This window comes from Amborella trichopoda, chromosome 4 (assembly GCF_054954075.1).
Source record: "Amborella trichopoda isolate Santa Cruz 75 chromosome 4, AtrichopodaSantaCruz75HAP2 v2.0, whole genome shotgun sequence".
Taxonomy (NCBI): domain Eukaryota; kingdom Viridiplantae; phylum Streptophyta; class Magnoliopsida; order Amborellales; family Amborellaceae; genus Amborella; species Amborella trichopoda.
The window spans coordinates 37,731,947-37,756,424 of NC_142339.1; the positions used below are offsets into that span (position 1 = coordinate 37,731,947).

A 24,478-nucleotide genomic window follows, 5' to 3' on the forward strand; every position below is an offset into this window, starting at 1 on the left:
AGACAAACGTAGCCAGTGCCAGTACAAGCAGCACTCTGATCCAGGCCCCCCCCTTTAAGCTTCCAAATGGCCAGAAGTCTGACGACAGGGCCAATGCCGCCATCTCCATTCCAAATAGCATCAGGCCCGAAGACCTCCACCAAGCGGGAAACAGCTTGGCCAACATGACTGAGATGACATGTTGACATGTCAGTCCGTATGCACCATACTGACACTTCAGAAGTCAGTACGACCAATGGCTTTTGAAATTCTATTAGCCAAAGAACTGACAAAGGTACAACCAAGACGGCATGCCAGTTGGTCTCTGGTGACACTCCAAATGCTGCCGTCGCCATTGCCAATGGCGTCAAACATAGACAGGGCTGTATCGGCCGCATTAATGAGAAGTTAATCTTTGTTGACCTTCATTATTACTGCATTAATGACTTGGTGTCATTCCCATTAGCGCTAGCACCACTCCAAATGTAGCCAAAATTCTGATGGTCCGAAAATCGTACAAAACCGATCTACGGGTTGTCATGGGTCCCTTTTGCCTATAAATAGCCCATGTTGCCTCAGGCTTAAGGTCCAAAAATTCTGAAAACTTTGTGCCTAGACTATGCCTAAGATCCCTTGATCTTGAGACTAGTTTATGCTCAAAATTCCTTGATCTTAAGCTCAAGCTTGTGGTTGTATCAAAGCCCCAAGGTGAGCCCACTTGAGAAAATCTCATTCTACCAATATCCTTAAATCCAAGACTAAACTACCAACCCTTCAAGCTACACTATCAAACCGAAGGCGGTCTAAATAATTAGACCTTACGGGCCCTCTTCCTCAAATTTCTACTTGCTCTGTTAAAAACTGAAAGTTTAGAATTGACGGTGCAACAAATCGATCAATGTTGGCACTGACTCTGGGCGTCGGGCTTGGTGGCCCAGCCTAAATGTTGTTTTCTGCCTTCTTTCATTTGTTTTTCTAGTATTTATTTTCTTTTATCAGTTATAGTTATGATTTACTTCTTTTCTCTCTTCATTTCTTGATTTAGCTCTCTCCTTCCTCTTCTTATATCTCTTCAATTTATTTCCTTTTAGCTATATCTATAGGTTTTTCATTTTTTTCCCTCTTTGTTGGTGATCCTATTTATCTTCTCTTCTTCTTCACTTAATATGATATTTATTAACCTTGTCTAGATATATTTTAATCATCTATCCCTTCTTCTACCTTCTTTATTATATGGTTATTTTCCTTTTCCTTCGTAGCACTTATGCATATTAGTTTGTTATATTTATGTCTCTTCCTTGTTTTTCCTATTTGATAATATAGATTTTGTCCTCTCACCCCAATCTTTCATATCTTCTATTGCATGGTTGTTTTCTCTTTTCTTGTTGCGTTTATTTCTTTTTAATTTGTTGTGCTTGTTTATTTTCCCCTTTTGTTTATTTGATGATGTAGATCTTTCCTTCTTCTTTATCTTCTCAATCAAGCATTTATTTCTTTTCCTTTATCATGGTTGTATTTCTTAATTAATGATATGTTCTCTCTCTCTCTTTTGATCTTATAGTTTAGACCTCATCTATCTCCACTTCCCCTTCTTTTCTTTCTTACTCCTATAGTTGGCATGTACCCATCTACTCCTTTCTCCCCCTTCAATGTGACACTGTCTACTTCTCTCTATCTTATTCATTTTGGCACACTTTCTAACACTCTTTTCTTCTATCTCTCTTTTATATCAATTTTTATTACACTCTTTGCATTTTTCTATTAGTACTAGTTTCACTCTCTCTCGTGTTTGTTCTCTTCCATATTGCATTACTACTTTTATTCTCATCTTGTACACATATCTCTTTGTATTGTTGATAGGGACCTCTTCTCCTTTCTTGTTCATATTCATTTTCTCATTTCTTTAATCTTCTCTCTCTCTTTCAGTTTATGTTATGCATGTTTAGTTTAGATAGTAGCTTAGACTTTGTAACCTCCATGCTTTTTACCTTCATATTCTTCTTACACTTTATAGTTACATTATTTACCCCTATGTATTTCTAATTCCCTAGTTTAGCTATTTATTTTTTGTTTTCCACTCTTGTACTTTTTCTAAATCAGATTTTCTAAAATCTCCCTTTTACCTCCAAACCCCTTTTCGAAGGATTTTTTTGTTGAGTTCTAAGATTGAAATAGGAGGGAAGCTGGCTTTGCCGGCGGTCCAAGAGGAATAAGGTTTTTTGACCCGTTTCTCCCTCGGAATGTAATTTGATAAGACCCATTCTCTACGAACTCATCACTTTGTTTGCACCTGAAATCATGGTGGGGCAAAGTCACTTGCTCTCATTTTCGAATATAAACATATAGGAAGGTTTAAAGAGACTTAAGTATGTTTAGGAGTTTAACTAGTTGAGTGTAAGTCTTAGTGAAGTTAGCTTCTAATTGGTCTATAATTAATTATGGTGTATGGTGGGGTGTATAGTTCATGCGAATAGGGTGCATGAGGGTGTACAACTGTAGTGTATTCTATAGTGTGGTTTAGGTTAGGAGGAATGGTTGTTATGGGGCAAAACTCTAGGATTTGTCTAGAATAGTTTTAGGGAGGCTCTAGAGTAGGTTCCTATGGTTTCTAGAATTTTCCTCAGCTGGAAAATGAGGTGTCTACAGTTGCCCCTTTTGTTGCTCGTGTCGAGCACTTTGGCTGAGATGAGCAACAAATAAGTTGATAACTAAGCCACAAGGTTAGAGAAAACCAAGGTTTGAAAAGAGTTTTGCAAACATAGCAGTCATACATCCTAAATTATTTGGTTAAAAGACTCAAACTCGAAATTGTGAATGAGGGAATTTTTGTATTTGAACAAAGTGAGGACATGGTGATAGGAAAAACATATAATAAGACCTTAAGAAAATTCTCAATCTTTGTGGCAACCCAAGTTGTCAAATTTTACATCGACAGTTAAGAATGAATGTGACTTTCTATACCATGGATAAATGGTCTTATAGTATATAATCAGTTTTCATGATTTAATTACTTAAGTCACTTAAGCCATAAAGCCTAAGTACATTTAAATACTCCATATTTTGAAACTACAATGTGGTTTATTTAAAAAATTTATTCTAGATTATAGTAACATTTTTATTCTTGATTTGGAACTGATCACTTGGTGGGGCCAAATTAATAAATGGAAAAAGTTTATATAAGGGTAAGGCTCTAAACAATCAAATTAAGGTGCACCTCAAAAAATTCATTAAAAGAGGTTTTTTTTATGTCCAAAAATACTCAAATTGATCAAGTCAACTCAACCTCAAGTTGCATGGATATGAGAAAACAGGATTTCAAGTTATGGAATAATGCATCTTGTACTGCATTTTTGGACTGATTTTCAAGATTTTAAAGTTTTCATAGAGGAAAGTCAGGTTAGCAAAGAGGGCGAGCACATCAATCTCATTTCTGATTCGTCAATTGAAGCTGCATAGGTGATCTCGAGTTAGAGAGTCGAGTTCGAGGTGAGGCTGGCATCAAACGAAAAGCAAGGTCGTGGAGGGGACTACTTTCATTCCATCTCGCCCGATAGAGCCATCCCACCCGATAAAGGGATACAATGATAAGTCATCCTTACTCTCGATCAGATACGCTCTTCTCTTCCACCCCTGGACTATATTCCATCTTGAGAGACAACCAATACGCAATTCCATCCATTGTATGCTAGGCCATCCTTTTGGCATCCCTAAAACCCGTGGCGAAAGGAAGGGTTGAATCAAATGCTGCTTTAAATTTTGGGAAAGCTTTTTATGTTGTTAAAGTTTTTTATGTTTCCCCTACAACATAGAAGTTCTATCCTCCCCCTTATCCAACCGTCCATTTTTAATGGAGGGCTAAGATTGCCTTAATTACAATGTCACATCTCTACACTATTTTAGCTTTATTTTTTAGTTTTTTATAAACTATTTTGACACAAAATTTTGGATGTCCATTCCTCTATTAGAGCACTAACGAAAACTATAAAAAATATATTTTCAATAAAATAAAATGACCAAAATACCCCTGAAAAATTTAAGGGGTATTTTGGTCATTATTGTTTATCAAAAAATTATCGTTAATATTTTTTATAGGCGCACCCCAATGAGAAGATGGTACATACAAAATTTCATACTCAGAAAAATTGTATTAAAAAAACTAAAAATACTACTAGACGTCGGATCTAAGATCAAACGGTGAATTGGCTCTCTTGTTCAAAAATTGTTGAGAGCCTCGAGGAGAGGCTCGACCTTATATACAAACTGTACATGTATCCTTCATAAAATGCCTCAACTTGTTCAAAGTTATGAAACAAAAAAAAATTATTTAGTGTAAAATATGTTTTTAAGTTAAGAAAAGGCGGGGTTCATTTGGTTGAAGTTCTTGCCGTGGTTCAAATTACTGCAACTTTTTAATAAAAATCATATATCAAGTTTTTGTTCATATTATATGAAAAGAAAAAGAAAAATTAAAAGAAATGTATTTGAAATAACAAATTTTAATAAAAATGGTCAAGCTTTCATTCATATTATGTAGGAAGAAAGCTGGGTTGAAAGAATCAAGGTATAATAGCAGTGCATATAACGCACGTTATACAAACTCTCTATTTTCAAGGGTTTTTACAAGTCTATTAGATGTGCTATAATCTTGGAGTTCCAAATATAATCATAAAAAAATTTCAAGAGTAGAAATAAATTCTCAAGTTGAATCTCCATTCTCTTATTTTTTTCGTAGAGCCCCGACATTATATTTTTTTTTTCCCAAGGACTAATGAGAGATGAACTATTTAATATTTTATCCATATATTTTGATTTAATTTTAAAATACTCATCAACAGAGACATGATCATGAATTAGAATAGTTACAGATGTGTAAAATACATAATACTAATACATCTCTCATGTGTTCTTTAATAAATTGTTCCTTTTTATCACATCTTTTTTAAACATTATATAAACCACAATGATTGTTTGACCATTTTGATTTTTCCAATACTTTTAGGCATTTTCCAAAAAAATAAAAGAGAAGAAAAAGTAAAAATAAAAAAAATAGGCACACACACTATCCTCTTGATTATTCATTGAAACCCATATTTCTTCGTTAAGAAAAAGAATTTCTTCATAAAAAGAATCCAGACCTTAACAATCCGACGTCAAAAGCACCTCAAGAGAAAAGAAAAAGAGCCTCACGGGCAGGCGTTTCAGTCCGGGCAAATACTAGAAAAGATGGGCAAGCGTTTCCTCGAGCAACGGGCAGCCATAGCAGGGGACGGGCAGCCATCGCCAAAAACCTTTGTCCTCATGCAATAGTGAAGGGCCTCTGCTTCCGTTAAGAAAAAGCGGGCTCCGGCCTGCTTCAAAGCCTCAATATTAATGGCGCCCTCCTCTCTCTTGATGCTCGAATCCAAGGCTTCGGCGGCCCTCAAGAAATTCTCTTCCCTGCTCACCAAATTCTCCCTCTGTGTCCTCGCTGTCAACCCCATGGAATAATCAGCATAAGGGGGAGTTGGAGAGATTATGGTCCTGGGGTTTGAGTTGGGGTGGTATGATGATGGTGAGGAGTAAGAATATATGTATTCATTGCTGCCGCCACTGTTATCGGCAGTGCTGTCGTCTTTGGCGAGGCCAAACATGAAAGCGGCGACGATGTTGCCCTGCTCGTGCAAGTAAGATTTGAGGCCCAAAGGTACAGGATGGTGGCACTTTCCTACTTGCTTGCAAGGACCCAAACTGCACGAGCTTCTGCACACCTGCAAGAGTGAGAATTAATTAAAACTATTGCACATTGTGGTGTTTTATGTGAAAGAGATCAAGACAAATAAGGTGGCAAATCCTATGGTGTGGGGAGGAGAAAAGGAAAGAACTGAAGGATTATGGTTTTTACCAAGAATATTTAGGGGAGAAAATAAGTTGCAGAGAACAGCAAAGAAATCCTCTTTGGGGATGGGGAGAAGAAAACCCAAAATTTCAGAATAAAGTTCAATGTCCGAAATTCATAATCGACTAGAAATTTGAAGCTAAAATCCTCTGAAAAAGAAAAGCAACCCTAAAATCTCAATATATACCACCACATTCCCTACGATGTTTCTTTTCTAGGAGGATCCCAGCGCCTTTTGGGACTTCTAATTGGTAAGGAATTTTAGCCGCATCAAAAGATTACCTTAAAAATCTGAAATTGGTTTCTAATCTAAAATAGCAGTTTGAACGGCTCAGATTTAGGTAGGAAGTTCGTGAAGGAGAACCCCCCACCGTCCCATCTTTGCAAGTTTGGATATAATGGTTTTCGAAATCAGGGGCGAAAATTTTGGCAGAGCGAACGAGTTTTACGAGCGAAAAAGTAGAAAACCAATTGGTAACTTTTTCATATACATTATATAGATATATATGTTAGGTCATTCAGATAGTTTTATCATATACATTATATAGATATATATTTTAGGTCATTAAGATAGCTTTTCTTTTATATACGTATAGATATATATATATGTTAGGTCATTAAGGGGATATGGTCAATTGGAAAGGGATAAATAACCGCTAACAGTTATAGCAAATCTCAATTGATTTCGCACTGAAAAAGGGAAAGCCTCTACTTCTAAGAAAAAGCGTGGGCATGGGCGTGGGCATGAAGAAAAGGAGCGCGTACATTGTGCAAAGTAAAAGCGATTGTAACGCCAGAGAGAGAGAGAGAGAGATTCCAGTGATTTGAAAGAGAGTTAAAGCGCTTCAACTTCTCTCTAACATGACAAGCATACAACAGAGTTAAGGGAGGCAATCTCTCTTTCGACCTGAGTACTATAAAATAAGGCACCAACAGTGAAAGAAAAGGGAAGAGAGAATTGAGGGTTGCTCTACCTCTCCTTTGTTTTTGGGAAAACGCATCACCGGTCGCAGCTCCTCTTTTCCATGCGCAAACTGTACATCAAAACCACAACCACATCACCGACTACATCATTTGAACAAATCACAGAGAAAAAAAAACAAAGAATTGGGCAATTTACATTGGAACAAATTACAGAGAAAGAACAAAGAAAAACTGACCTGACACTTGGAGCCGTATCTGCAAGCCCCTCTGTCATCCCAAGCCCTGCAAATATCGGTCTTATACAGAGTCCCCATTGCCCAATCTCCTGAGCCATTCGACGAAGAAGAGGACGTTGACTCCATCAACGACGACTTGTGCTGCTGCTTCGTAAACGTATTCACCAATAACCCATCCATCACCAATACCCCCTCTTCCATCTCCTTCCCTTTCCCATACGATGGCGGAGGGAGCACTGGGCTCGGAGGTGTCACAGGTGAAAGCGAGAATCTCTGTTTTCGGACGCCTATATCCGGCGAAATTTGCCGGTGGACGTCATTTCCAGGGAAGAGATCCGGCGAGCACGAGTAGCTGCGGAGGGCCTCCGCGTCGAATGCGGGGCCCAGGAATACAGAAAGGGTGCGACGTGGCAGCGTCCGATTCGGAGCATCCGATGGGGCCAGGGCCCTACTGTAGTTGATGAGACGCTCCATTTTCAGGATGCGATACGTGGTACCCGCTTAGCTTGCGGGTCGGGGGTGAAAGAGTGAAGGCTCGGCGAAATTAACTGAAATATCGGAAGCGAAAACCGTCAAGTAACGGCGGGATTTTAAACGCGGGAGAGTTCGAAGGCGACATTTCGTGCACGGGCCTAACCGAGATCATGAAAGTATCCTATATTCGTTAAAATAGAACCCTTGCAAATCACCTATGGGACGAGTATTTCGCTCCTTATTTTGGCCGAAAGTCATTGAAATCAGGAATCACGAGAGGTTAAAAAAGACAGGGTGCAGTTTGAATAGAGCCGAGGCTCTAAACAATCAAAGTAAAGCATACCTTCAAATAGTATCGAGAAATATGATTTCAATACTGGAAATCTTTGTGATAGGCTTAAAATATATTTTTATTTTTAATTATAAAATTATAATCTTAAAAAATAATGTGGATCAGGCAGATCAATGAAACTCTTGAAAATTGACTGTCAAAAAATGCATTACAAGATGCTCTATTTTCAAAAGTTGAAATCTATTTTTTTCTTATGTCTATGTATCTTGACGTTGAGATGATCAATTTGAAGATATTTGGACATCAAAAAGCCTCTTTTAGTAAAATTTTTGAGCTGGCCTCTAACTGATTGTTTAGAGCCTCGGCTCTATATAAACTTTTTCCAAAGCGAAAAACGGCCCAGGGAATTCACATGAATTTTGTAGAGGTGAAAAGACTTCATGCTCCTCCAGTAACATCTTGTCTACTTGCCCCCTTGGGCATAAATCAAGTTCGGAATGTGTTTTGAATCCCAAATTTTGAGGATTTAATCTCTAGAGGCCAACGATCAAACTCAAAGAAGAAAAAAAAAAAAACAAAAAAGTAAAGATTGAATCAAAACCGTCCAGTTTTTAGAGGGAAAGATCTAGTTGCTTGAACACGATCCAAATTTTTCATCTTAAAGAGTATCATCAAGTGATACTTAGAAAACATATCCCGAGTAGATATCTTGTCCAAAGGAGTTCTTGTACAGTATACTCCACGGGAGCATGCAATAAGCCCTCTTTATTGAGAAGGCAGTAAAACGAGTGGACAAAACATCTCTCTTTGCATCTCAATTTTGGAATCTATGACAATTATGCCCTTGAATATTTGCCATATATTCCAGAGTACGCCCATGCCAAACATTTTAATCAAAATATTGCTCACTTTTCAAATACTTAATAATTAATATTACATCCTTTTTATAGTATTTCACTTATACTCACGTGTATTTTGATGGACATTTTAAAGTTAAATAAAGACATGTAAGAAATTTTTTTAAAGGGGCATTATGGTCACAACTCCTGACCCACAAGAATTGGAATGTTACAGTGTTCTTTCTTTCTTGTACTATTTTACTTGAACCGATTTTTTGTAATAAATCATTAGCAATCTCCACAACGCAGATGCTTCTTGATTTCAAGTTATCATCAAAATAAGCTTTTAAGTGACTCTGGAGAAATGCCAAATAAATTGAATACCAATTCCTAGAGTTCTTTTCTTTCTTCTTCTGCAAGTAAACAATGGGGATTCAATAACTGAGCACAGTTTTACTACCATCAGTAATTTGCAAAAATCATACTCCGGTTAATTTTGGATGCTCCTTAAAATAATGTTGAAATTGTATGGAATTTCCAAAAAATATTAAGAACTTCCAAATAAATGGAAGATCTATTCATGTTTCATACTTCACAGGGTTATTTATTTTTTCTTTTCCCAAAATTTGGGGGTTCAAGAACTGTTCATCGTTTTGAGGTTCATCAGAGATTTGCATAAAGGGGATAACTCTTTATGTTCAGTGATCTTTAAAATCAGTTCACGTGAACAGAAGAACATTCTGAATGAACAAACAAATCAAATGCCCGTTTACAGTGATCGTAAGTAATTACATTGACCTTTCTTTCTTCTGCAGATTCAAGACAATTTTACTCTGAATTTTTAGAAATGCAAAAGAAATCAGCATAGATTGCGATGAACTACAGAGCAAAACATAGAGTAAAGATCAAAACTAATCTTGATAGGAAGCCAGCGAACTAATTAAATCAAATTCGAAATTCATCTGAGAATTAGGAAACAGAAGAGATTCATTAAATTGGAAACATAAATTGAAAAGGATCATTAAATGGTGAAATTTCCGGCTTAAATTTCTGCTGACTTAACAAAAATTACCTCTTCTGATCACGCCAAATCCATGTTTCTCGGTGACTTTAATCGTTTCTTTATGCGGTTTGGCCGAAACTGAAGGTATTTTCCGGCATAATCGGAGGCATTTTCCTGCCAAAATGAGCGGAAGGCTTGAGCAGAGGAGAGAGAGGCTTCTCTCTCTAATGGGTTTCGGTGGCCCCGCCTAAAGCGGAATGGTGGGGCCTTTTATAGGACTCCGGTGAGAGGCCTTACATGAGGAAGGCCGTAATCATTTCTGAGCCGTCGGATTCAAACGCCTGACGGATGCAATTGAGAACTCGTGCGGCGGGAAAATAAGAAGATTTTTGTTAAAAGCGCTGCCGTGGAAGGGACGAAAAGATTTGGTGCATTAACGGTCCAGATTTGTCCGGTCTATTCGCGATCGACGGTGCTCAAGTCTTATTTCGTTTTTTTGGGTAATTTAGTGGAAGTTTGTTACAAACGGAATAGAAGTGCAGCACTGAACAAAAACTGATATTTCGTCTCTCTGCCGAAACATTAACACCCATTTTCATGCAACATTCTAAGGCCCACGTTTGTACTTTTTTTTTTTTTTCTTTTTTTTTCTATTTCTTTTCTTTTGTTTTTTTTGTTTTTGTCTTCTTACTATTCACCCTCATTTGTAATTAATAAAATTATCTTTGGAGAGGTGATTTTGAGAATGCTTCGGCTAGCCTGCCAAGCCCACGCAGATAGAAATGCCGGCTTGACAATAAATATATTTTTTAAATATAATTTGATACTAATTTTTAGAGAATATATAATCTTTAACATGGAGATGATGAATATTAAAAACACAATTGAAAACTAGAAATAATAATTATAGGATATGGTTTCTATGCGGCCAGCCCACAATATTGTAGAAATGCAGGCTGGGCAATAAATATATTTTTAAATATAATTTGATCCTAATTTTTAGAGAATATATAACCGTTAACAAAATTAGAGAATATATAATCTTTAACATGGTGATCATGAATATTAAAAAAACAAAAAAAAAACTAAAAATAATAATTATATTAAAAACACATTTGGGCCATTAGTTACTTGTTTTTTTGATGAACCACCTATTTGCATCCATCTTTAAAATGCTTCTAGTGCATATTGTAGAAACGCAGTCCAACCCTCATGAGACAATTTTCCATAATTATATTAAGAAAACATTTAGACCATTAGTTACAGTTGTTTTAAGATGGACCACCTATTTACATCCATCTTTAAGATGGATACTCTATACTTCTAGACCACATATTGTAGATATACAGTACAAACAGCATGAAATAATTGTTCTTTTCAGAAAGAACATGTTTTCTATGAGTCCATGTAGCAATGAATGAACTCTTAGAAATCTATTTTTGAGAGAGATCATGTATATAAATAAATAAATAAATTTTAAAAAATACAAATAATGATTTCATGAATAAAACAATTGGACCGTTAGTGTCAATTGTTTTTAAATGAGCCACCGATTGTTTTTAGATGAGCCACCTATTTGCATCCATCTTTAAGATGGATGCTTTATACCTTGCATCTATCTTTAAGATGGATGCTTTATACCTTGTATTGTAGACATGCAAACCCGCCCTATTGTAGAAATGCAGTCCAATTGAAAACCTAATACCTGAAAACCTCATACCATTTTTCAACTTGAAAACCTCATAACTTGGAGACCAAATCCTCATGCTTTATACCTTGCATCCATCTTTATGATGGATGCTTTATACCTTGGGAGCTTATATTGTAGAAATGCAAACCCGCCTGTAGAAATGCAGTCTAATTGAAAACCTAATACCTGAAAACCTCATGCCTTTTTTCAACTTGAAAACCTCATACCTTGGAGACCAAAACCTCGTACCATTTTTCAACTTGAAAACCGCATACCTTGGGAGACCGCATGATGTAGAAGTGCAGCCCAGCTCGCATGAGACAATTTTCTTTTCAAAAATGTTTTGAAAACACATGAGTGGCATTAGATACCCGCCGATACCATCAAATCAACCCAAAGCGGATTCTGTAAGGTTGCAACTTTAAACAATCCAATTACGGCACACCTCCAAATTTTTTCATGACATGTAATTTTGGCATAAATTTTTTTTAGGATTATGTAAAAATCTTTTTTTATATCTAATTATAAGATTTTAAATTCCAAACGTAGTTAAAATCAAGTAGATCTATAAACATATGAAAATCTTGAAAATGGACGTTCTAGATAATGTGTTGCAAGATGCACTATTTCTAGAACTCAAAATCTTTTTTTTTTACATATTCATACCTCTAGATGTCGAGATGATGATCAATTAGACAGTTTTTCAATGTTAAAAACAACCTTTTCTAATTGATTTTTTAAATGCATCTTTTAATTCTACATTTGATTTTTTAAATGCATCTTTTAATTCTACATTTTAAGGTTGCAACCTGATGCAAACTTTTTCCTCCATCAACTTTTTAAGTTTAATTTACATCGGCTACAATGCGTCATTACACGTGATGCCAAAACGATGTGTTCGTCTCTACCATGAGACACTCCATTTTTGAAGTGTTTTGGTCGCCTTTCTTTACATTATGCCCAATGTGGGATTTAAAATACCTCATCTCCATCTTTCACTTAATTTTTTAACTTTCCTATAAACTATTGAAATGTGAATTCGCAACACAGCATATTTTTGCAACCGGAGTCTTAAAAATAAACGCCCTGACTGTGGATATTTATGTGTCACAATTAGTAGGTTATATGACCGTTTTTTCTCTTATCAAGTTATTATATTTTGTAAAATTTGTCCCTTTTTTCTACTTTTATTGATTTGTTTAATATAATTAGAGATGTCTGAATCCAGGTTATATTATATATTTCTCCTAATAAAAGTAAAAACAGAAAGGAAAGATGATTTTTTTTATGAGAATAAGGAATCAAAGACCACAATTATCTTCTTTTTTTTTTTTTTTTTTTTTTTTTTTGGGAGAATATAACATAACAAGGAACTACTTGAAGAAACCCATACGGAAATAAATTCTTATATGTCTTTTAAATTTTTTATGCAAGATAAATCTATGATAGAAAGAAAGCAAGAGAAAATATGCTAGAAAACAATTTTGAGAGAAAGAATCTAAACTATGAAATCAAAGCTAAGCAAAATATGTTAGAACAAAGAAAATCAAGGCTAATAGAAAACCAAAACTATGAAACAGGGAGCACCAACCGTAAGAAGTAGGCCATGGAGATGTTCATGGAGACCCGTGATTACTGTGCCGCAAAGTGTGGTACATAAAGGAGGCCTCTTGCGTTGCACTCTATGATGCAGATGACTTCCAGACCGAACAGGGTTCTGGTGTGCGCTCGGACATTTCCTAATTCCTCATATTCCCTTTGTAAGATCTCTGGTTGCACAACCAGGGACTTTCCAGAGGCGAAATTGATGTGTTTATAACTGGATTTCACAATAAATCTAAGCTCGACAGGCCCACAATGGACTCCAGACAACTGTATACACGTGAATCTAGGACCATGTCTAAGACCATGCACAAACTTAATTATTTAAAAGAGTGGAGAGAGGTGGATCCAGACAATTTAGATCTAGAAAGAAATTAACTTTTTTCTTTGTAGATTTGCAACCGAGCCAGCCTAGAGAGTTTGAAATCTAAAATAAACACAAAAGAATCAAAATTAAAAGGAACATATAAACAAATTACTTAATGAAAATAACGGAAATCAGAAAAAATAGGATATCTAATAAGAAATAAAATAAAATAACCAAAGGAAAATAAAAAAACAGATCCATGAACTCCGGGATAGAGAGAGATCCTAGGAATTGTAGATCTAGGGCTTTTGTTGACCAAAGAGGTTTTACTTTTGGTCTTCGAAGTTGGCTAGAGAAAGGTCATAGAACTAAGGTTTGAATGGCCTAAAGCTAGGGTTTGAGGGCTACAGGGTTTTTATAACTTGAATTAGGTTTAGCGTTTTTGTTTGGATCTAGTTCTACTAAAATGACTAGAAAAATGACTTTTATAGGCAAAATAAACTCCAAAACACGAAGGCAATGGTCCAAACCAGTATGAAAATTCCATTTCTTCCATGCTACAACTTGTTATGTGGATCTTTGCCACATATTACAATGTTGATCAATCTCTTTCCCGTTTCTTGACAATTTTGATCAGAACGTTGATGTGAATCAAATGTCAAATCTAGCTCTATTGAAATGATTGAAAAATGACTTTTATCGGCAAAATAAACTCCAAAACACGAAGGTGGTCGTCCGAACCAATACAAAAATACCATGTGTCCCACGCTACAACTTGTTGCGTAGATCGTGTACCTTTCATGCCACATATTACGATGTTGATCCATCTCTTCCATGTTTCTTGACGTTTTTTATTAGAACGTCGATGTTAATCTAATGGTGGTAGTCTTAGTCGAACCTGGATTTACCTCATGAGCTCCCTCGGGGAACCGGGCTTGATGAACCCTCTCAGACAACTGCTTGACCTGTGCGCATGTGTGCACCTTGCGTGTCGTGTGTGGATAGGTATTTCCAACAATGAGAGGATTTTAAAGTAGTAAAGAGAGGGACTCAAACACCTACCTCACCATGATTGAGTTTGTGGGACACATCTGGGCTGTAGCCCTCTTAGATCAATTACGAAAGCCCTCCGGTTGTCCAATAGCATGGTTTGAATTGGTCCCCTCTCTAAACTCGATATCTCTTTGGACTCTCATAAAAAGACTGCTATAATCTTCTTATGCTAACCTCCTATAAATGCACGTATGGAATAAGGGTTCTAGTTTTGAGAGTAGAGTGACAGGAAAGATATGTTAGAAAGAGAAGCAAGAGAAGAAAGAGAAGTATAAGAGTGGGTTGATGAGAGTTCAGTTTAGAGGTAAGAAAAAGAAGATGAGATAGAAGAAGTGAACATATGACCCAAGAATCGGGTAGCCTCCCGATATAACCTCTCCTAAGAGATGTTACCAGAGACAAGGGAAAGCACTAGGCTCAAATCCTTGGTACCAGGAGGATTTGGAAAGTGGAGTCGCGAGACTTAGCCTGTGACTATGTCACTAACCCAAAGAGCCTCCTAAAAGTGATCTAGTGAGAGAAGAGAAGAAAGTGGAAGAGATATACATCTCTCACAACTCGAACACTATGTATCCCGATGGTTAGAGTAGTTTAAGGGTCGAAACTCTTATAAAACTGTCTCAGGAGGACCTTAGCCCAAGTGATCGAGTGCAAAAGAATCTGTGTCTCTTATTACCCAAAACACTATGTGAACTGATCGTTAAAGCAGCATTCTAAGAGTTAGAACCCTAAGAAACTATCTCAGGAGGACCTTAGATCGAGTGCTCCAGAGTGTGAGATGAGATGAGTGAAGAGAGAGAATGAAGAAATAATGAAATGAATGTGGGTGAATGAGAAGTGAGAGAAAGATAGAATGGATGAAAGAGAGTAGATGAGGATAATGAGTAAGGGATGGGAGCTAGAGAGAGTGGAGTAAGGGAGTGTGAGAGTTAGAGAGATGAAGGGATAAGTTGGACCCACCTACGACGTGGGTCCATGCCCAGGTTGGGGGGTGGAGAGATGATGATGAGAGAGGGAGAGACAAAAAGAGTGAATGAAGTCACTTATGGCACGTGTCTGTGGCCTGGTGAGTGAGAAGCGAAGGCGAGAGAGAGAATAAGATAGAGAGGGAGGGACGGACCCACCTATGGCGCGGGTCCATGAGTAGGAGAGGGTAAGGGGATGCAAAAGAGAGAGAGATAGAGAGAGAAATAGTGGGAGATGGGTAGACCCGCCTATGGCACAGTTCTGTAGCTCAAGCGAGAGAGAGTGAGAGAGAGAAATAGAGAGAGGGTAGACCTACCTATGGCACGGGTCTGTGACCCAAGCAAAAGAGAGCGAGGGAGAGAGAGAGTAAGAAAAAGAGAGAGAGAAGGAGACGGGCCTGCCCTAGGTGCGGGGTCCGTGACTTGGGTAGAAGAAGGAGAGAGAGAGAGAGAGAGAGAGAGAGAGAGAGCAAAGAGGGAGAAGGCTCAGAACAGCCTTGGGTCCGAGTGGAAGAGAGAGAGGGAGAGAGAAAGAGAGAGAAAAGAAATAGGAGAGAGAGTGGACCTAAAGTAGGCTCGGGCCTAGGTATGCCTGAATGCACCTTAGAGAGATATCTTAGTCGTGTAGGTTGAGGCTAGGGTCTAGGCTCTAGGTGTATGGACTTAGGTGGGTTCGGATAAAGTAAGGTGTATGGAGGCTAAGGTATAAGAATTAGGGTAGTGTGTACGTAAGGTAGGGTGTACAGTGTAGGCTAAGGTGTATGGAGTAAGGTAGTGCGTATGGAAGGTAGGGTTTATGGATGCTAGGGTGTATGGCGTAAGCTAAGGTGTATGGAGTAGGTTAGGGTGTAGAAAAGCTAGAGTGTATAGGGTAGGGTGTATGGAGTATATTGGGAGTTGTGAATCCTAGGTTGTTGGATGTTTGAGATTTTGGGGAGTGAGGGTACCAAGGGGTAGTTTTTCTTTCTAACAATTATTTCTCTCTCCTCTCTTCTTGAGTTTGGAATTGGGATTAGAGGGACCTACTCTAGAGCCTCCCTAAAACTATTCCAGACAAATCCTAGATTTTTGCCTCATTGAAACACCCATTTTTCGTAGCCTAAACCACACTAGGGAGTAAACTATAGTTGTACTCCGTCATACACCCTACTCTCATGATCTATACACCTCACCATACACCGTAATTCACTAGAACTCATACTCAACTAGTTAAACTCCTAAACCTACTTAACTCTCTTTAAACCTTCCTTAATAAACCTAAGCTACCCATAAACCTGCCTAATTAGGCTAACCCGCCCTACCTACCTTGAAACCTACTTAACTAGGATAACCTACCCCTTAAGGACCTTATAAATTTGTGTAAACCTTAGATTACGAGCATACAAACTAAATTAGAATGTTGACCCACCATAAACTCTAGTTTGACCCATGAATAATAAAAATGTAAATTCAACTTATTTAAACGGGTCATAATTCACCCAAATCGTCCCAATAACACCCCATTTAAAACAAGCACCCTTTGCCCTTTGGACGTGGGAGATAGATGGTAGGAAGTTGCCACTTGTCTAGGGCCCGACACTGTTGATGCACACCACATTGCTGAGAGATGGATGACTTAGATTGAGCTGCTATCTCCCAAGGCCATTTCCCCCTCTTTTCCCTATAAATAAGACCTTGTGATCCTATTTTATGACCCAATTTACAAACCCTACACCAAAACTTTGTCAATCTAAGTTCGGACCTTTGCTTCCCTCAAAACCTTATTTTGACCTTGTTCTAGCCCTAAGCCTTTCAGCCCCGATTGCAACTACAGGAGAATTATCTAACATCCTTGACCCTAAAAAGTATTCAAAAACCTAAAACCAATACTCTGGCTAATCATGATTCACACCTGCCTCGAGAGCGTATCGTCTCCTTAACCATCACTACGAATTTGAGTGTTTCTAGCTCAACTCTCCAAAAGACAATGGGAAGGGTCCCCTTGCACCAACATCTCTGACTCGGGCTGCATGTCTAGGTGACTGTGGGCCTGACTTCTCTCCATGTAGGCTCATTTCTCCTCTATTTTCCTTAACTTCTCTCCATGTAGGCTCATTTCTCCTCTATTTTCCTTACTTCTCTTTGCATTTTATTTATTTTCTTTTCTTATTCTATATTTCTAAATCACCTTTCCAAATTCCCTTGTTTTCCCTAAGATTTTAAAATTTTATGTTTTTTGGTTTTAAGGAGATTTTTAACAGGCATGGCAAGTGATCTATGCAAAGATGCTTTTTTTGATTGATCGCCCCCCAACACATAAATTTCATTTTACTTCTGAATTCTTAAGCCTTGGAGTACACTAACCTGGTATACAATAGGACACATAAAACCATAGTCCATACCCAAACCATAATCCATCCTTGAAAAAATTGTAAGTTTGGATATCAGAGAAAAAAATTGAAAGTTTTTCCTCCACAATTAAGAAACATTCTCTTCTTATTTTATTATGTTGGTATACTGTTTGGATGTATAATGTGTGGTCCCTTCCCATTTATCCAAATCATAAGTTGTTGAGTGTTTACAACAAGTTGAAGCCCTCAATCGAACTGTGGGTCCTCTGGATGGAATCAATTTGTAAACCCCTCACATAAGCTACTGCATATTTTTCTGTAACAATGATATCTTCTCCTGGTGTTTATTGCCCTCTACCCCATCTTGGATCCCTAAAAGTATTGATATTTGGGCCCAAAATGTTAATCTATCAGCTTGTCTAGCGTTGTGTTTTGCTCGCCTCTTTTCCGGCTGCCTGAAAACAATTTCCGTTCACCCCAACAAGAAAATAGAAGGGAAGAGCTAGAGAGAGAAAGTGTTGGAGAGAGGATGAGTTGGGTCCAAGGCCAGGGCTCAAGAGCTTGAGGTTTTGAGACCCAATTCAGAAAAGGAATGAAAGCGCTAGAGAAAGAAAGGAGAAAAATGCGAGCTGAACATTGAGCTTGTCTGTCCAAATCCTCCTACACATCCAAAAAAAAGGGAGAGAGAGAGAGTTGGAGTTAGCGAGAGAGAGAGTTAGAGTTGGGTTCTGGCTCATAGCTGAAAGGCAGTTATTGCTGCAAACTTGAGTTTTGGTGACATACCTATCTTACCCATTTAAAAGAAAAAATAGAGGGCTGGAGAAGGAGAGGCGCGGGAGGGTGATGTTTTTAAGAGAAACATGACTAAAGCCAAAAATATTTGAGTCCCACATGAATTTTTTTGGCACGTGGTTTTGCGGGGCAAAGTGATATTTTTTTGGATGATCTGGAAATTCATATGAGATTATCTAAACGTTTCTTACCTCCTATCTTAATCCTTTTCTATTGGCATCTGAAAATATTGCAATTTTGGGTACATTCAAACTGGCACTTAAATATTCCATATTCTCTAGATATCCATTTTAGGAATTTAATATCCTTAGATATCTCAAATATCCAAACTCAAGAAACCCAATATTTATGAAATATTTCCTCAATATTCCCAAGATCCTCTATAAATCCTGAATATCTCATTTTTGGGAGCTAAATATCCCAAACTCGAACCAGGCAAGTCAATCTCCCAATAAAGAAACCAAATTTGTAGGTTAGACAGTTTCTATAACCTGATAAAGAGCAATCGTGCGTTGCGACCTTCTAGAAACGTCCAAATTCGATCAAACCACCACTATTAGACTCACATCGACATTCTAAACAAAATTGTCAAGAAACAAGGAAGAGATGGATCAACGTTGTAATATGTAGCGTGAAAGGTAAAAAATCTACACAACAAGTTGTAGCGTGGGATACATGGCATTTTCGCACTAGTTCGGATGCCTGCCTTCATGTTTTGGAGTTTATTTTGCCTATAAAAGTCATATTTCCAATCATTTCAGTAGAGCTAGATCCGACATTAGACTCACATCATTGTTCTTATCAAAATTGTCAAGAAACATGGAAGAGATGGATGAACGCCATAATATGTAGCATGAAAGGTAAAAAAATCTATGCAACAAGGGATATATGGCATTTTTGTACTGGTTCGGGCCACGACCTTCGTGTTTTGGAGTTTAGTTTTCCTATAAGAGTGTCATTTCAGTAGAGCTAGATCCGAACAGAAACTCTAGACCTAATTCCAGTCATAAAAATCTTGTAGCCATCAGAAAAATCATACCTATTTTTCTTATTTGTTTTATTTTCTTTAAGTTGTTTGTTTATATTTTCCTTTTAGTTTTTTGTCTTTTGTGTTTATTTCGGATTTCACATAGGATATTTGCTTGCTTAGGTGCTTTTGTCGTGGAAGTATCAAAAAGAATTTTTTTTAAAAAAAACACTCAAAAACTGATGTTGAAGTCGTGAGGGTTACGTAGCTTTAGGATAGGTGGGATGGTTGCGAAGCGCATCAGCCTTTCAAGTGAGTGCCCCTCCAAAAATCCTCACCCCTATGCGTAGCTTTGGTTTGAAATCCCTTTGGAATGCTTCGCATACCTTACAAGGATTTGATCATTGTGCTATCCGATGTGGACATCTTTTGTGGGTATGGTTAAGTCTCAAAATGGTGATCCCGGGCATTTTTTTTGGTATCTCTGGCTTCACCGTAGTTGATGTCTTGGCTGCACACCTTTGTTAAATGTTTGTATAAGCAGAAGAGTGCTTTGAATTCTCATGAGTTGTAATTTTAAAGTACTTGATGTACTTATGTAGTTCTCAATGAACTAGTGCAATTGTTTTCTAAATTGTACATTCTATCCTATTATTACAACCTTCACTTATTCAAATGAATGCAAATATGTATGGGGTTAAATTGGGGAAAATTATAGATACCCCAAAATGAACTTTATAGACATTCTACTTCTCAATATTTTTAGCATCACGCTCTAGATCCAGTGTTTGTAAAATCGAACTGCAACGGTTAACAGGACATGGGATTGGAAGCAGTTTAACCGGCCGATTCAACCGCTCTAACCGGTCAAGTCCCGAGCGGTCAAAAAAATGTTAAAAAAATAAAAGTAAAAATCTACTAAAATATAAAAAGCATATAAAGAATGACTAAAACAAAACACATTCAAATGAAATTGAAAATTAATGAAAAAATGGATTTTAACCCATTTCAAATTTCCAATGGCTATTTTTAAAATTTTCTAAAAAAGATTGGAATATATAAAAGTGAGTATTAATGACCAAAACAATTTTTAATCCTTACCATGATGTAAAGAATATTTAAAAATATATTATAAATCAAATTTCTTATTTTTAAGAATATAGATGCATTTTTTAATTTTTTTTTTTTAAAAATACCGGTTGATCACCCTAATTGCCCAAAACCGGAACCGGCCACTGGCTGGTTCCGATCTAACCGGGCAGTTAGCGGTTAGATCAAATAATGCCTAGACCCAACACTATTTTTTCTTGTATTCACTTCGAGGCAAAGGGTAAACAAAATTGGAATTAAAATGCCCTCTTTAACTCTCTACTTGCCCTCTCACTTTCTCTCTCTACGCGGCTGAAAAACAGGCCTTGCATTTTTTATTCTCGTACTTTCTCTCTCTACCAGTCCTCTCTCACTTTCTCTCTCTACCTGCCCTCTCTCATTTTCTCTCTCTATCTCTCTATCCACCTTATCTATCTCTCTCTCTCTACCCACGCTCTCTATCTATCTTTCTCTCTCTACATGCTCTCTCTCTTTTTCTTTCTATCTTGCCCTCTCTCTCTGCCCGCCTTAGCTCTCTCTCTCTTTGTCTTTATTTGCATGTTCCCCTTTTCATTGTTTCATAAATCCCTTTCTTCAATCCCTAATTTTTATTACAGTGAAGCTCTTAAATCCACAATTTTCATCCCCAAAACATAAATTTTTTTTTTTTTTTTTATCATAGTGAAGCTCTTACGGCCACAATTTCGAGCTCCAGATCCTTGGATTCTTCTCAAATTAGCCAATTTGGGGCTTTTCTCTGAGCTATAAGGAGACATTCTTCAAGGTTTTGTCGAAAATGATGACTAGTACAGTTCAAGCTCCATTCATTGGTTTGAAGAGGTAGGATTGTGGTTTGAGCTTATTCTCGTTACAATCTCATTCTATCACAAACTCTGAGTGTCCGGCAACAACCCTTTTTAACCTTTCTCTCTCTCATTCTCTCCCTGTTAAGCCTTCCTAGATATCTAATTGCTCACGCTCAAACTTTCTTAGTTTCCCTCTCAAACTCACGCGCTCTCAAACTTTTGGCTCCAATAAATAATATCCAGACCTCACTTTTCTGAATTGGAATCGCTCTTCTATTTCTCTCTCTTTCTCTATACGACGCTCCGGTTTTGCCTTCCTCTTTCCCAATTTGGTCTCTCTCTACTGCGTTAACCCAATTGCTCTGTTTCTTCTCGTTTGTTTGAGGTTTTGACGCTCATATTGCTTCACCATTCTGGTTACTTTTTTTTTTCTCTGTGATTTTAGGTAGAGTGGGCGGGTAGAGAGAAAGGCGGGTAGAGAGAGGGAGGGCATATAAAGAGAGAGAAGGCCAATGGAAAGAGAGAGAGAAAGAGAATAAAAACATATGGCCAGCTATATAGAGAGACAAAGTGAGAACATGTTGATTGTTGAAAAGGGCATTTATTGGGTGTGTGCAGGTGTTTATAAATGAATTATATAGTGGAACATAAACTTAGTGAAAGTATGGTTCCATGTGGACCATACTAAGCAAACGATGTTTGCTGAAATCGGACTGAGCTTAACATGCTAGATCAGTCTTGTTAGAAAAAATCTTTATTATCTCGGCATAGAAAAATAAATCGATAAGGGCTAGATGGGTCATCGCTTGTAAGGTTAGAGTATGCCTAGAAGAGTGAGTCATGTGACTGTGTGAGCCTTGTATGTTATAAGCTTTCAAAGACAGGCGAAAGCCTCATCCATGTACTATCACATAGCATACACATTGATAGCCGTTTTTTGAAAAGTGAATCATCTTTCAGGGTGAAACGTGTACATGTGCGAAAGATAAGCTATGTGCGCCATCAAGCAATGGATTGCATTAGGTCAAGGTAATCTTGGTTTCATCTTTAAGGGGAATCTAAAATCCAAGATTGAGACTGCGACCACTTGCCCATTAGCTAGACTTTAGAGACCCACTAATGATCCCCTACATGGACTGTGGGTTATAGGCAATGCTAGGTTGGTTTGAGAAAACATGTGTGGCCCATAGTCTATAGTTATAGGTGGAGTACCCTAGTGCACATTTATTCCTATGGATCCTTTTCTAATCAAAATATTTAATTATGTTTATTTTAATAATATATTATTTTTTAGAATTGTTATTTGAATTTTTCTAAATCTCTTAATATTTTATTTATCAAATTTGAATGTATAAAGATAAAGATATTGATTTTACATTGATTTAATTATTCAAATATGATTTTATATATTTTTAAAAATTATATTATTTTAAATATTGCATAGGAGGCCCATTAGGCTTTATGGGCCCATCATGACAAATTTGATGGGGCCCATTGTGTGCCACAAAGGGTGACACACCCCACCTAGATGGCTTTCTATTTTTGTAGAGCACAAGCTTTTGTCTTGAGGAATAGGTAACTTGAGCTTTGAAAAACTTGCGCCTTGAGGATATTTTGAATCAAGTTTTAGCATGTGCGAGATTGCTTAACTCTAAAATAAGAAAAGATAATATTATCATATATTAATTTTTTATTTGAATTAATCGATGAGAAAATAGTTTAAGAAGTAGGGAATAATGATTCTAGCACCTTCCATATGATATTGATAGCATATCTATAGAATGAATGGCTCATATCTCTGACTCAATAAGTCACTCAATATCAATGGTGCATATTCAATCTCATATGAAGAGACAAGCTATGGAAAACCTTAAAACCCCTTGAGGCACTATAAAAAAGGGATGGACCATGCCCAACATTATCTACACCACATCTCTTATACCTAAAATATCTCTCTTCTCTCTCCCATAGAAAAAGGGGGGCACACCCCATCTCTTGAGATTCTCTCTCTTTCTCTCTCATCCAACTAGGGGGCATGCCTTACTCTATAAAGTATCTCTCTCTCATCTTGGAAACTTTCTCTCTCCCTCAAGAAAGCCTAAGGGGCACACCCCACTCTCTCCATCTCTTGGATCTCTCTCTCCCACATTATGAAAAGAAGCTAAGGGCTTAGGCTATGGAGAGTTACTATCTCTCAAACTATGTTATCAAAGGGGTTTACTTAGAGTTTGAGTTTTAGTGACCAAAGAGGTTCATGTTCCATTAGTGTAGCTTATCCTAAACTTGTTTTCCCTATTGAGATTAAAGGTTAACCATTAGATCCTGCGACATCGAAAGGTGGTGACTTGGTGTGGGGTGTAAGAAGCCCGGTTGAAGTAATCTCCAGCACCTTCATTTATTTCTTGCTTATTTACTTATTGGGATTCTTATTCCCAAGTATAGGTAGTGCCTTTTTTTTGTTATTGAAATAAAGGTTTTGAATGACTTCAAGTTCTTAAGATCCTAGTTGTATTCTTTTCTTTATTTTATTTGAAGTTGATTTATTTTAAAAGGACTACTTGCAAGTGATCTATGCCCTAAAGAAGAAAAAAAAGTTAGAAAATGAAAAAAAAATGTATATATATTCCAGCTAGGTCGTATCAGTCATTATTTCAGCATTTAGCCCCAAATTTGTTGACTTTTTTATTGGGAGAGGAATACAACAAAAAACAGTGTTGGGGTCTAGGATGTGATACTAAAATATTACGACTAAGATGCCTATAAAGTTTATTTTGGGAGAGTACATATAATTTTCTGGTTAAATTTATATAGTTTTCATCCTCAATTTGAGTTGTAATTCAGCTTGTAAAGTGGATGTATCGGTCCTTTAACGCTAAATTTTGGTTTGAAAATTGTAGGCAAGATAATGTAAGAGTTGAAAATTTCACATAATAATTTGGCGATCGATGGGCCTCGGATCTCGGTGCTATCGCACGTGGAAATCGAGTATAGGGAGTACCCAGTCACTTGCGGTATTTTTGGGGCATTTTTCTTGTTTTTATAGCTTTCCATAGTCCGTGTAGTTTTGTGTCTTTAATGACATATGTGTTGATGTGTACGTGAAGCTGATGTTATCATCCAAGTGTTTGTGTTGTTGCGATGTATGTAAGCTTTGTGCACCGGTCTTTGATATACGTGTGTTGAATTTTACGTAAAGTGTGAATTGTCTTGTACATGACAATCTCAACTGTGTCTTCGGATAAGTGAGTGGGGGCC

At 37.2% G+C, this 24,478-nt stretch overlaps 1 protein-coding gene across 1 annotated transcript; it reads right to left on the bottom strand.

The window, feature by feature from the left end:
- Positions 1-5,069: 5,069 nt before the first annotated feature.
- On the bottom strand, positions 5,070-9,944 carry LOC110008401 (uncharacterized). Its single transcript, XM_020675458.2, has 4 exons — positions 9,692-9,944; positions 7,015-7,562; positions 6,829-6,888; positions 5,070-5,726 (listed from the first exon to the last, which is right to left on the bottom strand). Exons 2-4 carry the CDS (start codon positions 7,486-7,488, stop codon positions 5,178-5,180), a joined length of 1,083 nt encoding a protein of 360 aa, XP_020531117.2. The 5' UTR covers positions 7,489-7,562; positions 9,692-9,944; the 3' UTR covers positions 5,070-5,177.
- Between the last annotated feature and the right edge of the window lie 14,534 nt (positions 9,945-24,478).

What these genes read in the sequence shown, in the direction of transcription:
- LOC110008401 (XM_020675458.2), bottom strand. Translation starts at nt 7,488, where the DNA reads ATGGAGCGTCTCATCAACTACAGTAGGGCCCTGGCCCCATCGGATGCT. An exon ending in GATACGGCTCCAAGTGTCAG is followed by an intron (nt 6,889 to 7,014) that starts GTCAGTTTTTCT and finishes TTTGATGTACAG; the next exon opens with TTTGCGCATGGAAAAGAGGA. An exon ending in TTCCCAAAAACAAAGGAGAG is followed by an intron (nt 5,727 to 6,828) that starts GTAGAGCAACCC and finishes TCACTCTTGCAG; the next exon opens with GTGTGCAGAAGCTCGTGCAG.